The sequence below is a fragment of the Anabrus simplex genome, chromosome 5 (genome assembly GCF_040414725.1).
Source record: "Anabrus simplex isolate iqAnaSimp1 chromosome 5, ASM4041472v1, whole genome shotgun sequence".
Taxonomy (NCBI): Eukaryota; Metazoa; Arthropoda; class Insecta; order Orthoptera; family Tettigoniidae; genus Anabrus; species Anabrus simplex.
This window is the reverse complement of record NC_090269.1, coordinates 302,959,736-302,974,436: the sequence shown is the minus strand read 5'-3', so window position 1 is coordinate 302,974,436 and position 14,701 is coordinate 302,959,736. Positions and strand designations below refer to the sequence as shown.

Genomic DNA, 14,701 nt, shown 5'->3' with positions numbered 1-14,701 from the left:
ATAATAATAATAATAATAATAATAATAATAATAATAATAATAATAATAATAATAATAATAATGGATCTGAAATTGCTATATGATGAAATATAAAAAAATTAAAAATCTAAATTATCTTGTATACTATTTCTGATATTGTTATAGCCACCATGAAGGAAGCAATGGCTTTTCACATCTTCTTTGTGTAGACTTTAATTTTTCTTGTTAATTTGTGGCGTGTATCCTCCAGAGAAGTCAGATGCACGTCTTTCGATTTAATGCCCTGAGCATCTGTGAGGATGGAGCCCTATATAAGATGAATTCTAATTATGAAGACAGCACAAACACCCTGCCCCCAAGCTACAATAATTAAGCCATGAAAGTTAAAATCCTTCAACCAGCTTGGAATCAGACCTGGGATGTCTTGGAACAAAGGCCAGCACACTGACCTTTTAGCCATGGGGACAGATGATTTTTCTTTTGAATCATGCAGATTCTTCAATATGTGAGAATGCCTGCTATAGTGTAGTTATTTTCAGTATTCAATTGAATAATACTTAACCCAGGAACACTGGAGTTTTCAATTTTCAATTTTTTAATTTTTATTTAATATTCCAAATTTCATATATTAGAGAATATTTAAAAGTAATTTTTCTAAAAGTTGGATGGTTGGTGTTTGACATAGTTTGAGGACCTGATACCTATGGTACCACACGGCGCATGACGTAGCTTTTGCGTAAAACATCACAATTGTTACCTCGTTAGAAAACTATGAAATTTGATGCTTAATATTGTTACAGAATATCACTTATATTACTTAGCAATAAATACAAGAACAAATGGTGTTTATAGGTTAATTTGTGTCATCTATTTAGGAATTCCAAGAAATAACATTAACACAGACATGAAATTGCTTTACGAAATAGGAATAATACTATTATGTACTTCAATTTTTTCATTTAGTCACCTATTTTCCCTTATCACTAGTGTGGAATGGCAAAAAGCAGTTTACACAGACGCTCACACTACAACTGACACATTCTGTGCGGACACGGGAATCATATCCCGTGGCCGCACAGCACTGCTGTTGGTTCGTTGGAGTGATGTAGTGATGTAGGCCATCGAGCCTCAAGGTGTCAGATACCAAGTGAGAACAACTACATTTGTTAGTCTTCAAAATACTACCAAAATATATCTAAATCATAATTAATATTTTGCACTTACCTTATTCTAATGGTGCTTCCACAGTCTCTCTCCTAAATTCCAGCTGCTTGATTTCAGCGCCTGATTTCCTCAACAGCATCCAGGAATTGTTTATCATGATGTCTAAAGCCATGTAAATATTGGCCACCACCACTTTTTACCACAGATACCAAACCTGTAGAGAGCTACATTTTTGTCCATATGATCAGTGCCAGCCATACAGCTGATGTACTTTCCAAATAGGTTTGGACTTGGCACTGAGATTTTATTCTTCTCAGCTTGACTGTACTGACTAACGTTTGACATAGATTGTATAAGATTGCAGGATGATACCACAGTAACAACCATGTTGTCAACCCTGCATGTGACAATTATCCCTCCTGCCCTTCCTCTTTATTTGTATTGTACTTGAATGTTCCTCATTTCTTTTTCCACTTCATTGGAAGAAGTCAATGGACAGTCTTTCGGGATTTGATTTTCTCGAATGGTCCAAGTAAATCCATATTCTCAAGAACAAACATGATTCACTAATTTGAAACTGGTGAACAAATTGTCATAGTAAGTTCTACAGGGTAAACTTTGAACAGCATCAGGTAGCTGATCAATCGTAGATACTATGGGAGCTGTAGCTTTACCAAATTTGGTTTCATGCTGTGTATTCACAAAGGGATTTTTCTTTGATAAACTTGAAAAGACACTAAAGTATCCAGAAACTGTGTTCAAACACCAGTTTGAAGCCAGATCTGATTGGGTTCCTCCTTATGAACTGTTTGCACCTCCGTCTCCCGTACTATGGTATCACGCACTCGTTGTAGGCAAGTTCTGTTCCACTGTAAAATACTGACTACATTTTTTCTCTACAATATTTATCAAAGGTCTGAATTTCCATATTTTGTCAAATGGGACAGTGAGGGATTCAAAACTCATCTGATTTAAACTGTCCCTCTTGAAGTAATCTTTATTAACATCCCTGTTAAAAATGGATAACCTTCGTACAAGATCTTTTGAAGTAGAATACTTTATAATCCATTATTTTCTTTTCTCTTTTTCTTTGTTAGGAAAGCTTTGGCATTTGTGAATGAAGCCATTCATAACTTAGAAGGATATGTGAAGGAGAATGGAAATCTTGGTGACAAATATAATTTCCTGGGATATCTCATGTCCAGAAAAGAACTAAGTCATAAAGATGTTCTCATCATAACTTTTTCTTTGTTTACTGATGGATTATCAACAGTGAGTATACTATGTGATTCTTTTCTGCTTTGAAATTGTTATAAAAATTACTTGCTATGTAACTCAGAAAGTGTACAATCACGATCACAAGAATTCTGGGTGGAAAAGGAAACTGGTAACATTTGGGTGAAGATTTTGGCCAATCCTGAGGATGAACGAGAAGTAACCAAGGCAACGACACATGTGTTCATCGTCCAGGAGGTGTGATCTGTCCCGTTAGGCACTCAGAGGTCACTCCCAACACTATTTTCTCACGAACTGATTAAGATGTTTCTATGGTTAAATATTTTGGCTATACTGGCTTCCCCTAATCAAGGAAAACAATTAATTAACTGTAATTTACTTGTGAAAAATGTGCACGATGTAATCCCACCCCAATACGTGTGGGATTTAATTGTTTGACCAGCGTTGACAATAAATCCATGGGAACAGTTTTCCAAACACCCTTGCTATTAACAAAGTAATGAAGACCATTCTTTCCATTTTCCCCTAATTAATTTCCTCCAATCATTTGAATTGATAGAAAATTATTATTTTTATGGAAAACTAGTGCACTGTTTAAGAGTATACAAATACAATTATTTTCGTGTTCAGGAAGCGTTTATTTTATTTTACATTTTTCTTACAAAATGCACTCCTTTGTTTCTTTTAAGACATTTTACTGTGATATTATGAGAATATCTTATTTGTATTATTACCTACCATTATTTTTTGTATTGTGAATAATATTCTTCATTTACATGTCTTTTAAATGTAAGCACTGTTTCTGTCTTGTATTTTTATATGTCATTTTATCCCATTTAATTTCTATCCCATTTCCCACAATTATATGAAGATAAATGAATGGTATAATGTTTCAGTAAAATGGTAGGCGCTAAATTTTTTACATGAAACAGTTACCTTCTTTCATCTTAATTTCTTGTGTTCAAATTTGATATCCGCATATATTTTAGTGCAAACTATATTAATTCTTCTTTTGACAGTGAGTGAGTATTAAAGTAGTTTCATTTAATAGGGCCAATATTGAAAAAAATGTGGGTCATTCTTTCTTACAGTCATTGAGCGCATTGATAATGAAGTCATGGTTGAGACTGCTATCATTTCAGCCAGCCTTCGCACACAAGAATTATGAAAAAACAGGGGAATTTGACCCTCAATGAGTTGATGTACACATTATGCTTGTTGCCTTCCAGGACTCCCCTCATTCCCCTCTCTCATCGTTGTCAAGCCAGTGGGGATGTGCGGGCATGCATGTACAAAGTACCGTTCCCTCCCCGTGTTTCGTTCATGCTAGATATCCGGAACTTTACTCTCTCCACCTCCCCTTCACTCTTCAGATATGTGCAAGTGTTGTGTGTCTAATGGATGTGACCACTGAGAGAGAATGTGTAAGCAGGTACTGGGCGGTTCTGAGGCCTGTACTGATTTCTTGCATGAAATGAATATTCGTGGCCATGAATTACTAAAGTTCTCAAGTGTACATGGGACACCTGGAATTAACACCACACAAGACAAAAGTGACCTTTACACATTCACTCTAAACATTGTCGTCATATCCATGTCGTTCCATCTATTCAATGGATCAATAAATAACGCCAATCCACAAAATGCAGTCCCTGTATTTACTGTTCTTACCATGTCATTAGCTGCCTCTGTGGATCAGTGGTAGAGTGTCGGCCTCCAGATCCCAAGATAGCAGGTTCAAACCCGGCAGAGGTAGATGGGTTTTTGAAGGGTGGTAAAAAGTCCATTCGACACTCTGTGTCGTTCAGTGTTGGCCTGTAAAAGATCTCTGGTGACACAATTGGTGTTTACCTGACAAAATTCATTAAATCTCAGCCATAAACTCCCAAGAGAGTTTCAGTTTACTCAGTCTGCCATCTAGTGGGCCTAGAGTAAAACAGAACATCAAAATTGATGAGCAGACAGCCAGATGGTGTCATATTGAAATGTCTGCACATGGTAGCTGAGGCCATATGATTATTATTATTATTACCATGTCATTGTAACTCTCATACATCTATCAGAGGATTCTGTCTGCATTAATTTATTGTATATGTCCAGATCATACAATCTCTGAGATGATATTACATTCTTTACCTTGTCAACTTTGGAACTTTCTTAACTCCATATTCTGGATCTTATCTCACCTTGTTTTGCTCTTGACAGACCTCATTTCTAGCTTCCTGATTTTATGTTCATTTTTTCCCCCTTAGGGTCCATATTTCATAGCCATATGAGATTAAAAACATCACTAGAATTACCATAAATTGCTTCTTCTTTTTTTCTCCCTCAGTTTGGTAGTGCATTTCTCAATAAATAAGAGGATCAAATGTACTGGTAAGTGTTATTTCCTTAATTGTTGGTATATCATTTTAGGGGTTTGGGACAGTTTGATCAACAACCCATTATGGTTAGGATGTGTGCAATATTTATAGAATGGCCTATATTATTGTGGTATCATACTATATAGCCTATATATTTGTAATTCACTGGGGATAGGATTGAAGTGATAGCAGATGTGGCCTAAGAGGAAGACACTGCGTCAGAATTTACCTGGGGTTAATGAAACCATTGAAAATAATTTCTAGGATGCCTTGGCCTGAGCTTTCTGAACTAGTGGCTCAGCCAGGCTTCACTGAGACCCCAAAGAATAAGAAATTTAACACTTCAACTGCCAAAGGTATGTTCTAATTCCGACCATGTGCATCATAGACAGTTGCATGCCATATCGACAGAAAGTGGTCTGTGCATCATACGAGTGCCTATTTTGTATTCAAAGGCACATGATTATCAGCCAGTCTAGAAAACCAAGAATAACGGTCAAGAGGATCTGTCATGCTGATCACACGACACCTCGTAATATGCAGGTCTTCGGCTGAGCAGCGGTTGCTTGGTAGGCCATGGTCCTTTGGGGCTGTTGGATCAGGGGGTTTGGTTTTTTAAATGAATATCAGTTTCTGGCTGGCCAGTGGGGTACAAGTGTTGGTGAATTGATGATAATGATGCTTGTTGTTTAAGGGGGTCTAACATCTAGGTCATTACCATTGAAGTGTTCAGAATGCCCTGTCAGTTTTTTTTGCAACACATGTTTTGTTTTAAACCCACACTGCTGTGAAATCATAGCAGACCTACTAATGGAAAATGCTTCTGTTCTTTTTCTTCAGAATGATACTAGTTTTTCCTTTGAAATGAAAAAAGCCAAACAAACAAAACTGGGCAATATTCTAATAATTATTAATTGTGGGGTAGGAGGAAACTTGCCATATAAAACTTTCTTCATCTTAGCACTTGTTCTTTCACACCCAGAAATGAATGATATACCCTATTTGGTAATTTAATTTCATGTGGCTATTACTAGCCGAGTGCAGCCCTTGTAAGGCAGACCCTCCGATGAGGGTGGGCGGCATCTGCCATTTGTAGGTAACTGCGTGTTATTGTGGTGGAGGATAGTGTTATGTGTGGTGTGTGTGAGTTGCAGGGATGTTGGAGACAGCACAAACACCCAGCCCCCGGGCCATTGGAATTAATCAATGAAGGTTAAAATCCCCGACCCGGCCGGGAATCGAACCCGGGACCCTCTGAACCGAAGGCCAGTACGCTGACCATTCAGCCAACGAGTCGGACCCCTATTTGATAATACCATAACTATATTCTGTTAAAGTCATATATAGAGAGATAGGAACACATCATAGGATGAACAAAATGCCAGGTAAGTGTTGAAAGAGGGAGTGACTGGAAAAGTACACAAGACAAACATGAAAATGCAAAAGGACAAGCACAATCTCACCTCTTCATATATTGCCATCTTCAAATAGATAGCCTCTCTCCTCATCAATCCCAGTTCTTCTGCATCCACCCTTCCCTTCTCAGCCCTGACAAGCTCAGTTCTGCTTCCCAGATTAATCAGGAGGGTGGGCTTCAACACTCACCGAGAGGCCATCTTAGCAGATCTTCAGTCTTGATGTGGGAAGTGTAGGATAAGAATCAATCAGAATTCAATTAATCACCCCTGATCTGCATTTAGGGCAGCCATCCAGGTGGTAGATTCCCTACCTGTTGTTTACCTAGTCTTTTCTTAAATGATGGCAAGGAATTTGGAAATTTATTGAACATCTCCCTTGGTAAATTATTCAAAACACTGCTCCTCTTCCTATAAATGAGTATTTGCCCCAATTTGTCCTCTTGAATTCCAACTTTATCTTCATATTGTAATCTTTCCTACTTTCAAAAACACCACTCAAACTTTGTCGTCTACTAATGTCATTCCATGCCATCTCTCCACTGTCAGCTCGGAACATTCTCTGTGGGAATCAACATTTATATCACATACCACTTAGTCGAGCAGCTAGTCTCCTTTCTCCCAAAACTTCTCAGCCCAAACTTTGCAACATTTTTTTTAATGCTACTCTTTTGTTAGAAATTACCTAGAACAAGTTGAACTGCTTTTCTTTGGATTTTTTCCAGTTCTCGAATCAAGTAATCCTGGTGAGGGTTCAATACACTGGAACCATATGGTAATTGGGATCTTACCAGAGACTTATATGCCCTCTCCTTTACAACCTTACTACAACCCCTAAATATCCTCATAACCATGTACAGAGAGATCTGTACCCTTTATTTACAATACTGTTTATGTGATTACCCCATCGGAGATCTTTCCTTTTATTAACACCTATGTACTTACAGTGATCCCCATAAGGGACTTTCACCCCATCAAGAAGAAAGCCAGATAAGTACTGGACAAAGATAAATACAAGTGTTATAAGATTAGGAACACAAAAAGAGAATAATGGGATAATGTAAGTATTGGGAAGGAATCTGCCTGCTGTCATTTCTTGATGGATGCAGTACTTTTGCATCCATCTCTTGGCACAGGCTATAACAAAGTGTAGCTTCCACTGAAGTCCCAGTCTCATCCATGGCTGTGACAATAGGGAAGCTCCTGGGGTATGGGTTATGCTGAGTAATGACATTCAGAGCACATCCAGTGCATCTGAAGGTTATGAAAGGTGTTGCTCATAGGGTTAGTCTTGCTACAATAGCACTGCCTGGCCCAGTGAGGAAAGCAATGGCAAACTACCTCACACCTCGTCTTGCCTAGTACGCCTCATTTTGGTGCTGTCATTGGTTTTTGTGGTTTTCCTATAGCTGCATAGCCTTTGGTGGCGCTGTTTGAGGATCCAACCAGCCTCTGGGCTGATGACCTAACAGACTGGGAAGGAATCTCTTTTTGTTGCTCCCTCTTCCAACATTACCTGCCATTTTTTTCATCATATTATGTGGGTTTTTTTGTTCCTCTCTCTCTACATATGACTTGCTTTGACATTTCTCCGTTCCTTTCCAGTACTTATATTCTGTAAACAGTAATTGTATTATAACCATATACTTTTACACCAGAAACTAATGATGTACCTACCCTATTTGATTATATTAAAACTACATTTTTACAAAGTCAAAGATTTATACTGTGCCGTGTCTCAGTTCCATTCTCCTGAAAGCTTAAGTGCATGTATATCACAGCCGATGTTTATGGCCAGGTTGAATCTCTGTTTGCACATTCTAATGAAAATTAGTCATGTGTATCACATTTAGTCACATGATTTTTAAAAAATATAGCAATTTTCTTCATCTCTGCTTTAATCTAAAGCATTAAATTCAATAAAAAGAACATGGTAAAAACATAAAGTTTACCAAAAGTGTACTGGCAATGAAAGTGTTAACAAATAAAAGTTTAGATAGATTTTTGTCATTTTTGTTTAGTTGTATCAAGCAAATCAATATATTTCTTTAGTAGGTTAACTGATTTACATATCAGCATGTTGTCTTTTTTATTATCTTTTGAGGATCAAGTCTGTACCTAAAGCAGTACCGGACTGAGGCACACTCACAAAAAATAGTAATGGATGACAAATGAATTTCTTGAGATAATGGCACACAGTTAAATTGATGAAGAATGTTCCTGAGATATACAAAAAATTACAGTGCCAGAAGCTTTCAAATTAAAATGTGTAGAGTTGAAGAAATTGCAATCTAAATATTATTTATTCAATATCCACCCAAAATAAAATTCTAGATTTTAGATACATAAGAAACTGTCAGTGCTTTTCTGTAATCAGAGGAAAGAGAACAAAAGTTCTCTGAAGGCCTAAATCAGAAGGGGGCTATGCTGAGAATTTTGCAAAAAAAGTAAGAAATCACAAGGTCCTGATACCATCCGTGTGGAAATTCTTAAAATAATCAATGAAAATGAAACTCAGATTTTGGGGAAGCTATTCATTGCCATGATACTGGAGACATTCCTTTTGCCTGACAAAAATCTATTACTAATATTACATTCCCCCCCCCCCCCAAAAAAGAGGCAAAAAGCACAAAACTATAGTGATTACATGTTAATCAATATCATGCGGCATGCATTTTAAGTGTTTCTGTAAGTATATAATGACCTTAAAGAGACACGGTTTAGTTTTGTAGTGAGTGTTACATAAAATCTTGAGAAGGTTTTAGCTTGAAGGGATATTCACTCATAAAACACAAGAAAGAAGAATGATGTAGATACTTCCCATGTTAGGTTGCAGAAGACACAAAACAGCCACAAGTATGCTGGAATTATATAATTCAACAGATTACCCACACATTTGAAGGATTAGCCCATAGGTAGTTTCAAAATGTCCCTTAAAAAGTGGTGAACTTTAAACAGTGGGTACAACTTAAGTAGATATGAAGAGATTATGAAACGTCAGTGTGTTCTTGACATGTAGACAAACTTCATATTTTTATGAAAATGGAGAATCCTGTTATTTAAAACCATGTCATTATAAATGAAAGACTGTGCATTGTGTAGTTCCTACATTATACAGTGTTCCAGGAAGACAGCACCAGTAACAGCAGTTATATTGGTAGCATGAACTCATGCTTTTAACAAAACAGAATGTAATTTATGTACCTTCTGCAGTCATAACAGATAATGGAAGTGTTATCCTCATTGTTGAAGGTATAGTTTAATCTGTTTTCACATATTGTTGAAAAATTACAGTAATGTTTCTTGCATAATCAACTGGGAGTGAAATTTCTAGATCCTAATGGGTGGGTAGGAGAAAGGGATCTGCGCTCGGATGGCCTTCATTTAAACCGCAGTGGTACATATAAGTTACGAAATTTGTTTGGAAGGGTAATAGGGAGGTACATTCAGGGAAACGGGATGGCCTAGGGAGCGGTGATAAGGGAACAGGGAACTGGAAATCAAGTAGGGATGACATAAAATTGTTAGTGCTGAACTGTAGAAGTATTGTAAAGAAAGGAATAGAATTAAGTAATTTAATAGATATATATTTACCAGATATTGTAATAGGAGTTGAATCATGGCTGAGAAATGATATAATGGATGCAGAAATTTTCTCACGGCACTGGAGTGTGTATCGTAGAGATAGGATGGGAAAGGTGGGAGGGGGAGTTTTCATTCTGGTGAAAGAAGAATTTGTAAGCTACGAAAAAGTTAAAGATGAGACACATGAAATTCTAGGTGTAAGGCTCATTTCTAAAGATAATAGGCAGCTTGATATATTTGGAGTGTACAGATCGGGAAAGGGTAGCACTGATGCGGATTTGGAATTATTTGATAGGATAGTCAGCTATGTGGGAAACGACATGGAAAGAAATGTGATTGTAGCGGGAGATCTGAATTTGCCAGATGTCAATTGGGAAGGAAATGCGAACGACAGGAAGCATGACCAACAAATGGCAAATAAGTTAATATGGGAAGGACAGCTGATTCAGAAAGTGATGGAACCAACCAGAGGGAAAAATATTTTGGATGTGGTGCTGATAAAACCAGATGAGCTCTATAGGGAAACTGAAGTAATAGTGGTATTAGTGATCATGAAGCTGTTTTTGTGGTAGTTAAAAATAAATGCGATAGAAAGGAAGGTCTTAAAAGTAGGACTGTTAGGCAGTACCATATGGCTGATAAAGCAGGTATGAGGCAGTTTCTAAAAAGTAACTATGATCGGTGGAAACGGTAAATAAAAATGTAAACAGACTCTGGGATGGGTTTAAAGAAATTGTTGAGGAATGAGAAAACAGGTTTGTACCTTTAAGGGTGGTAAGGAATGGTAAAGACCCGCCATATTATAATAGAGAAATAAAGAGACTAAGAAGGAGGTGCAGACTGGAAAGAAATAGAGTTAGAAATGGCTGTGGAAGTAAGGAGAAATTGAAGGAACTTACTAGAAAATTGAATCTAGCAAAGAAGGCAGCTAAGGATAACATGATGGCAAGCATAATTGGCAGTCATACAAATTTTAGTGAAAAATGGAAGGGTATGTATAGGTATTTTAAGGCAGAAACAGGTTCCAAGAAGGACATTCCAGGAATAATTAATGAACAAGGGGAGTGTGTATGTGAGGATCTTCAAAAGGCAGAAGTATTCAGTCAGCAGTATGTAAAGATTGTTGGTTACAAGGATAATGTCGAGATAGAGGAAGAGACTAAGGCCAAGTAATAAAATTTACGTATGATAACAATGACATTCACAATAAGATACAAAAGTTGAAAACTAGAAAAGCAGCTGGAATTGATCAGATTTCTGGGGATATACTAAAGACAATGGGTTGGGATATAGTACCATATCTGAAGTACTTATTTGATTATTGTTTGGCCGAAGGAGCTATACCATGTGAATGGAGAGTTGCTATAGTAGCCACTGTGTATAACGGAAAGGGTGATAGACATAAAGCTGAAAATTACAGGCCAGTAAGTTTGACATTCATTGTACGTAAGCTTTGGGAAGGCATTCTTTCTGATTATATTAGACATGTTTGTGAAATTAATAACTGGTTCGATAGAAGGCAATTCGGTTTTAGGAAAGGTTATTCCACTGAAGCTCAACTTGTAGGATTCAGCAAGATATAGCAGATATCTTGGATTCTGGAGGTCAAATGGACTGTATCGCGATTGACATGTCTAAAGCATTTGATAGGGTGGATCATGGGAGACTACTGACAAAAATGAGTGCAATTGGACTAGACAAAAGAGTGACTGAATGGGTTGCTATATTTCTAGAAAATAGATCTCAGAGAGTTAGAGTAGGTGAAGCTTTGTCTGACCCTGTAATAGTTGAGAGGGGAGTTCCTCAGGGCAGTGTTATCGGACCTTTATGTTTTCTTATATATATAAATGATATGAGTAAAGGAGTGGAATCGGAGGTAAGGCTTTTTGCGGATGCTGTTATTCTCTATAGAGTGATAAATAAGTTACAAGATTGTGAGCAACTGCAACGTGACCTCAAAAATATTGTGAGATGGACAGCAGGCAATGGTATGTTGATAAACGGGGCCCTAAGTCAGGTTGTGAGTTTGACAAATAGGAAATGTCCTCTCAGTTTTAATTACTGCGTTGATGGGGTGAAAGTTCCTTTTGGGGATCATTGTAAGTGTCTAGGTGTTAATATAAGGAAAGATCTTCACTGGGGTAATCACATAAATGGGATTGTAAATAAAGGGTACCGATCTCTGCACATGGTTATGAGGGTGTTTAGGGGTTGTAGTAAGGATGTAAAGGAGAGTGCATATAAGTCTCTGGTAAGACCCCAACTAGAGTATGGTTCCAGTGTATGGGACCCTCACCAGGATTACCTGATTCAAGAACTGGAAAAAATCCAAAGAAAAGCAGCTCGATTTGTTCTGGGTGATTTCCGACAAAAGAGTAGCGTTACAAAAATGTTGCAATGTTTGGGTTGGGAAGAACTGAGAGAAAGAAGAAGAGCTGCTCGACTAAGTAGTATGTTCCGAGCTGTCAGCGGAGAGATGGCGTGGAATGACATTAGTAGATGAATAGGTTTGAATGGCGTCTATAAAAGTAGGAAAGATCACAATATGAAGATAAAGTTGGAATTCAAGAGGACAAACTGGGGCAAATATTCATTTATAGGAAGGGGAGTTAGGGATTGGAATAACTTACCAAGGGAGATGTTCAATAAATTTCCAATTTCTTTGAAATCATTTCGGAAAAGGCTAGGAAAGCAACAGATAGGGAATCTGCCATCTGGGCGACTGCCCTAAATGCAGATCAGTATTAATTGTTTGGTACTCAATACAGGTTGAACAGTTGCTTTTGGATTATTTCCATACACCTCAAATTTTGCTGCACCCCAAAAGAAATAATCAGGTGGATTGAAATCAGGGATTGTGTTGGCTAGACTCCTTTAGTTATTATTCTTGCCCCAAAAATCTCACCTGAGTCCAAGCACTGTAACATTGTTCTGCTGAAAGAAACAGTCCTCAGTCTTGTTTGCATTCAGCTGAGCAATAAATGGATAAATTGTCTCAGAAAAATATAAGAATTCATGGAACTGTCAAAGATCGGTCCTATTATTCGTCCTCATGATATGGCAACTCACACACTGATTTCCTGTGAATGTCATATGCTCTCACTCCATATAAGCACCATAGAGAGGTTTAGAATTGAACCCAGGGTTTGACACATAATCTGGTGATTAGGAACTGTATATCATCACTTCTCCTATCCTGTCAGTCAATATTCTAATGGTGAAAACTTCTTCCACCAACAGGACTCGCATCAGCTAACTACAGTGTTAGATTGTAAAGGCTTGCCTTAACAGTTCATGGCCACCAGACAGGCTGTGAATGTAATGGTGTCTCTCTTATTGCCATGGAATTTTCTGAAGATCAAATTCATGAATTTTGAGATTTTACATCACTGAGCAAGTGAAATCATTCCCTGTCCATGAAGAAATTTTCATTTAAAACTTTGTTTCACTTTTTCTATAAACTGTGACAAATATGTTCCATCAAAAATGCTTTCTCCGTAGTAGTGAACATCATCACCACTATTTTGTTTAAATGCATGCACATTGCACTATTCACTAATTTTGATTATCTACCTTTCACATTTCCATTGCCTTTGCCATTCATGGGTGTGTCAAAGACCCACGTGGCTTCTGCTACCAACTATAACTATAACTAGGTTTTCTGTGAAGATAATTCCCTGAAATTCTTCACATAATTGACGATTATTAAATTTGTAGACTGTACCATAATTTAAAGAATCTTTGTATGGTCTATTGCAGCTACACATTGTTTAACATCAATAAATCATTCTTTTTAAATGGTTATTTTTATACTTGTTACAGACTGTTCCAGCTCTGATGTACAACTTGTACTGCTTAGCAACTAATCCACAGGTTCAAGAAAAGGCTTATGAAGAGATAACTTCTGTCTGGGAAAAGGGTAGTGCAATTACACCTGAAGTAATCAACCGCATGCCCTACTTGAAAGCTGTTGTGAAGGAAACATTTAGGTAAATGTAAACTGGAATTAATGCTTTCCTAGCAAGTATGGCTGACATCTTCAGTTACATCACTCCCCTATAATGATCTAATTACTGGATAGGTCGTTATAACTCACAATGGGCATCACAAAATATTCATAATGAAATTGTGCTTGCTGTTATACAACTCACATAGATTTACTTGAATGTATGTTCAGTCCTCAGCCCAAAGGCTGGTTGGATCCTCAACAGAGATCCACCGTTACCTGTCATAGATGGCCTAGGAATCACTGAAGAGGCATACTAGGGAAATAAGCAGTGAGGTAGTTTCCTGTTCCTTTCCTCACTGAGCCAGAAGTTGTGATTACCAGTAGCGGCGATTGGGGATTAATGGTGCGGGGGCAAAAAACTACAGACAACAGTACCCGGCTTTGTGGAATATAGCGAACGTGGAGGGGTTATATACATCAAAACCGAACAAATGCTATAAAATGGTAAGATTTTTGATTCTCTCTGAGCAAATTTTGACAGAGAGGTAAAGGTTGACAGTTTACCAATTTAAGTGTGGTAATAATAGTTTTTGAGATTTTGATTCAATAATATACAATGACACTTTCACCAAAGGAACAATATTACACATTTATTACAATTAAATAGAAGTACGGCGTGATTGTACAATTAAAATGATTTAGTATTTGACTACACACTAAGAAACCAACAGACACTAAAGAGACTGCCAGACTGATCAGTGCACGCGGCAAGCAGGTGAATCATACCTCAGTGTCCATGACCTTAGCAAAAAAATGTACCCCTGCTACCCTTCCTCACAGTATGTGCAAAGTCTCCACTACTTGCTGTGGCACTATACAAATCGGTTACCCGGGACGAATGATATTTTGTGGGTATTTCCGCTAATAATTTTGTTAATAATTAAAGACATTCTTTCTTTCTTAATCTGCTTACCTTCCAGGGTTGGTTTTTCCCTCGGATTCAGCAAGGG

The 14,701-nt window shown here is 37.5% G+C and overlaps 1 protein-coding gene across 2 annotated transcripts in view; it reads left to right on the top strand.

Moving 5' to 3' along the window:
* LOC136874857 (probable cytochrome P450 CYP44) overlaps positions 1-14,701 on the top strand; it is a 102,642-nt gene that overhangs the window by 56,131 nt on the left and 31,810 nt on the right. For both annotated transcript variants that reach the window (XM_067148539.2, XM_067148540.2), the window contains exons 6-7: positions 2,241-2,415; positions 13,565-13,731. In XM_067148539.2, coding sequence (XP_067004640.1) covers positions 2,241-2,415; positions 13,565-13,731 — 342 coding nt within the window. The remainder of the gene's footprint in view (positions 1-2,240; positions 2,416-13,564; positions 13,732-14,701) is intronic.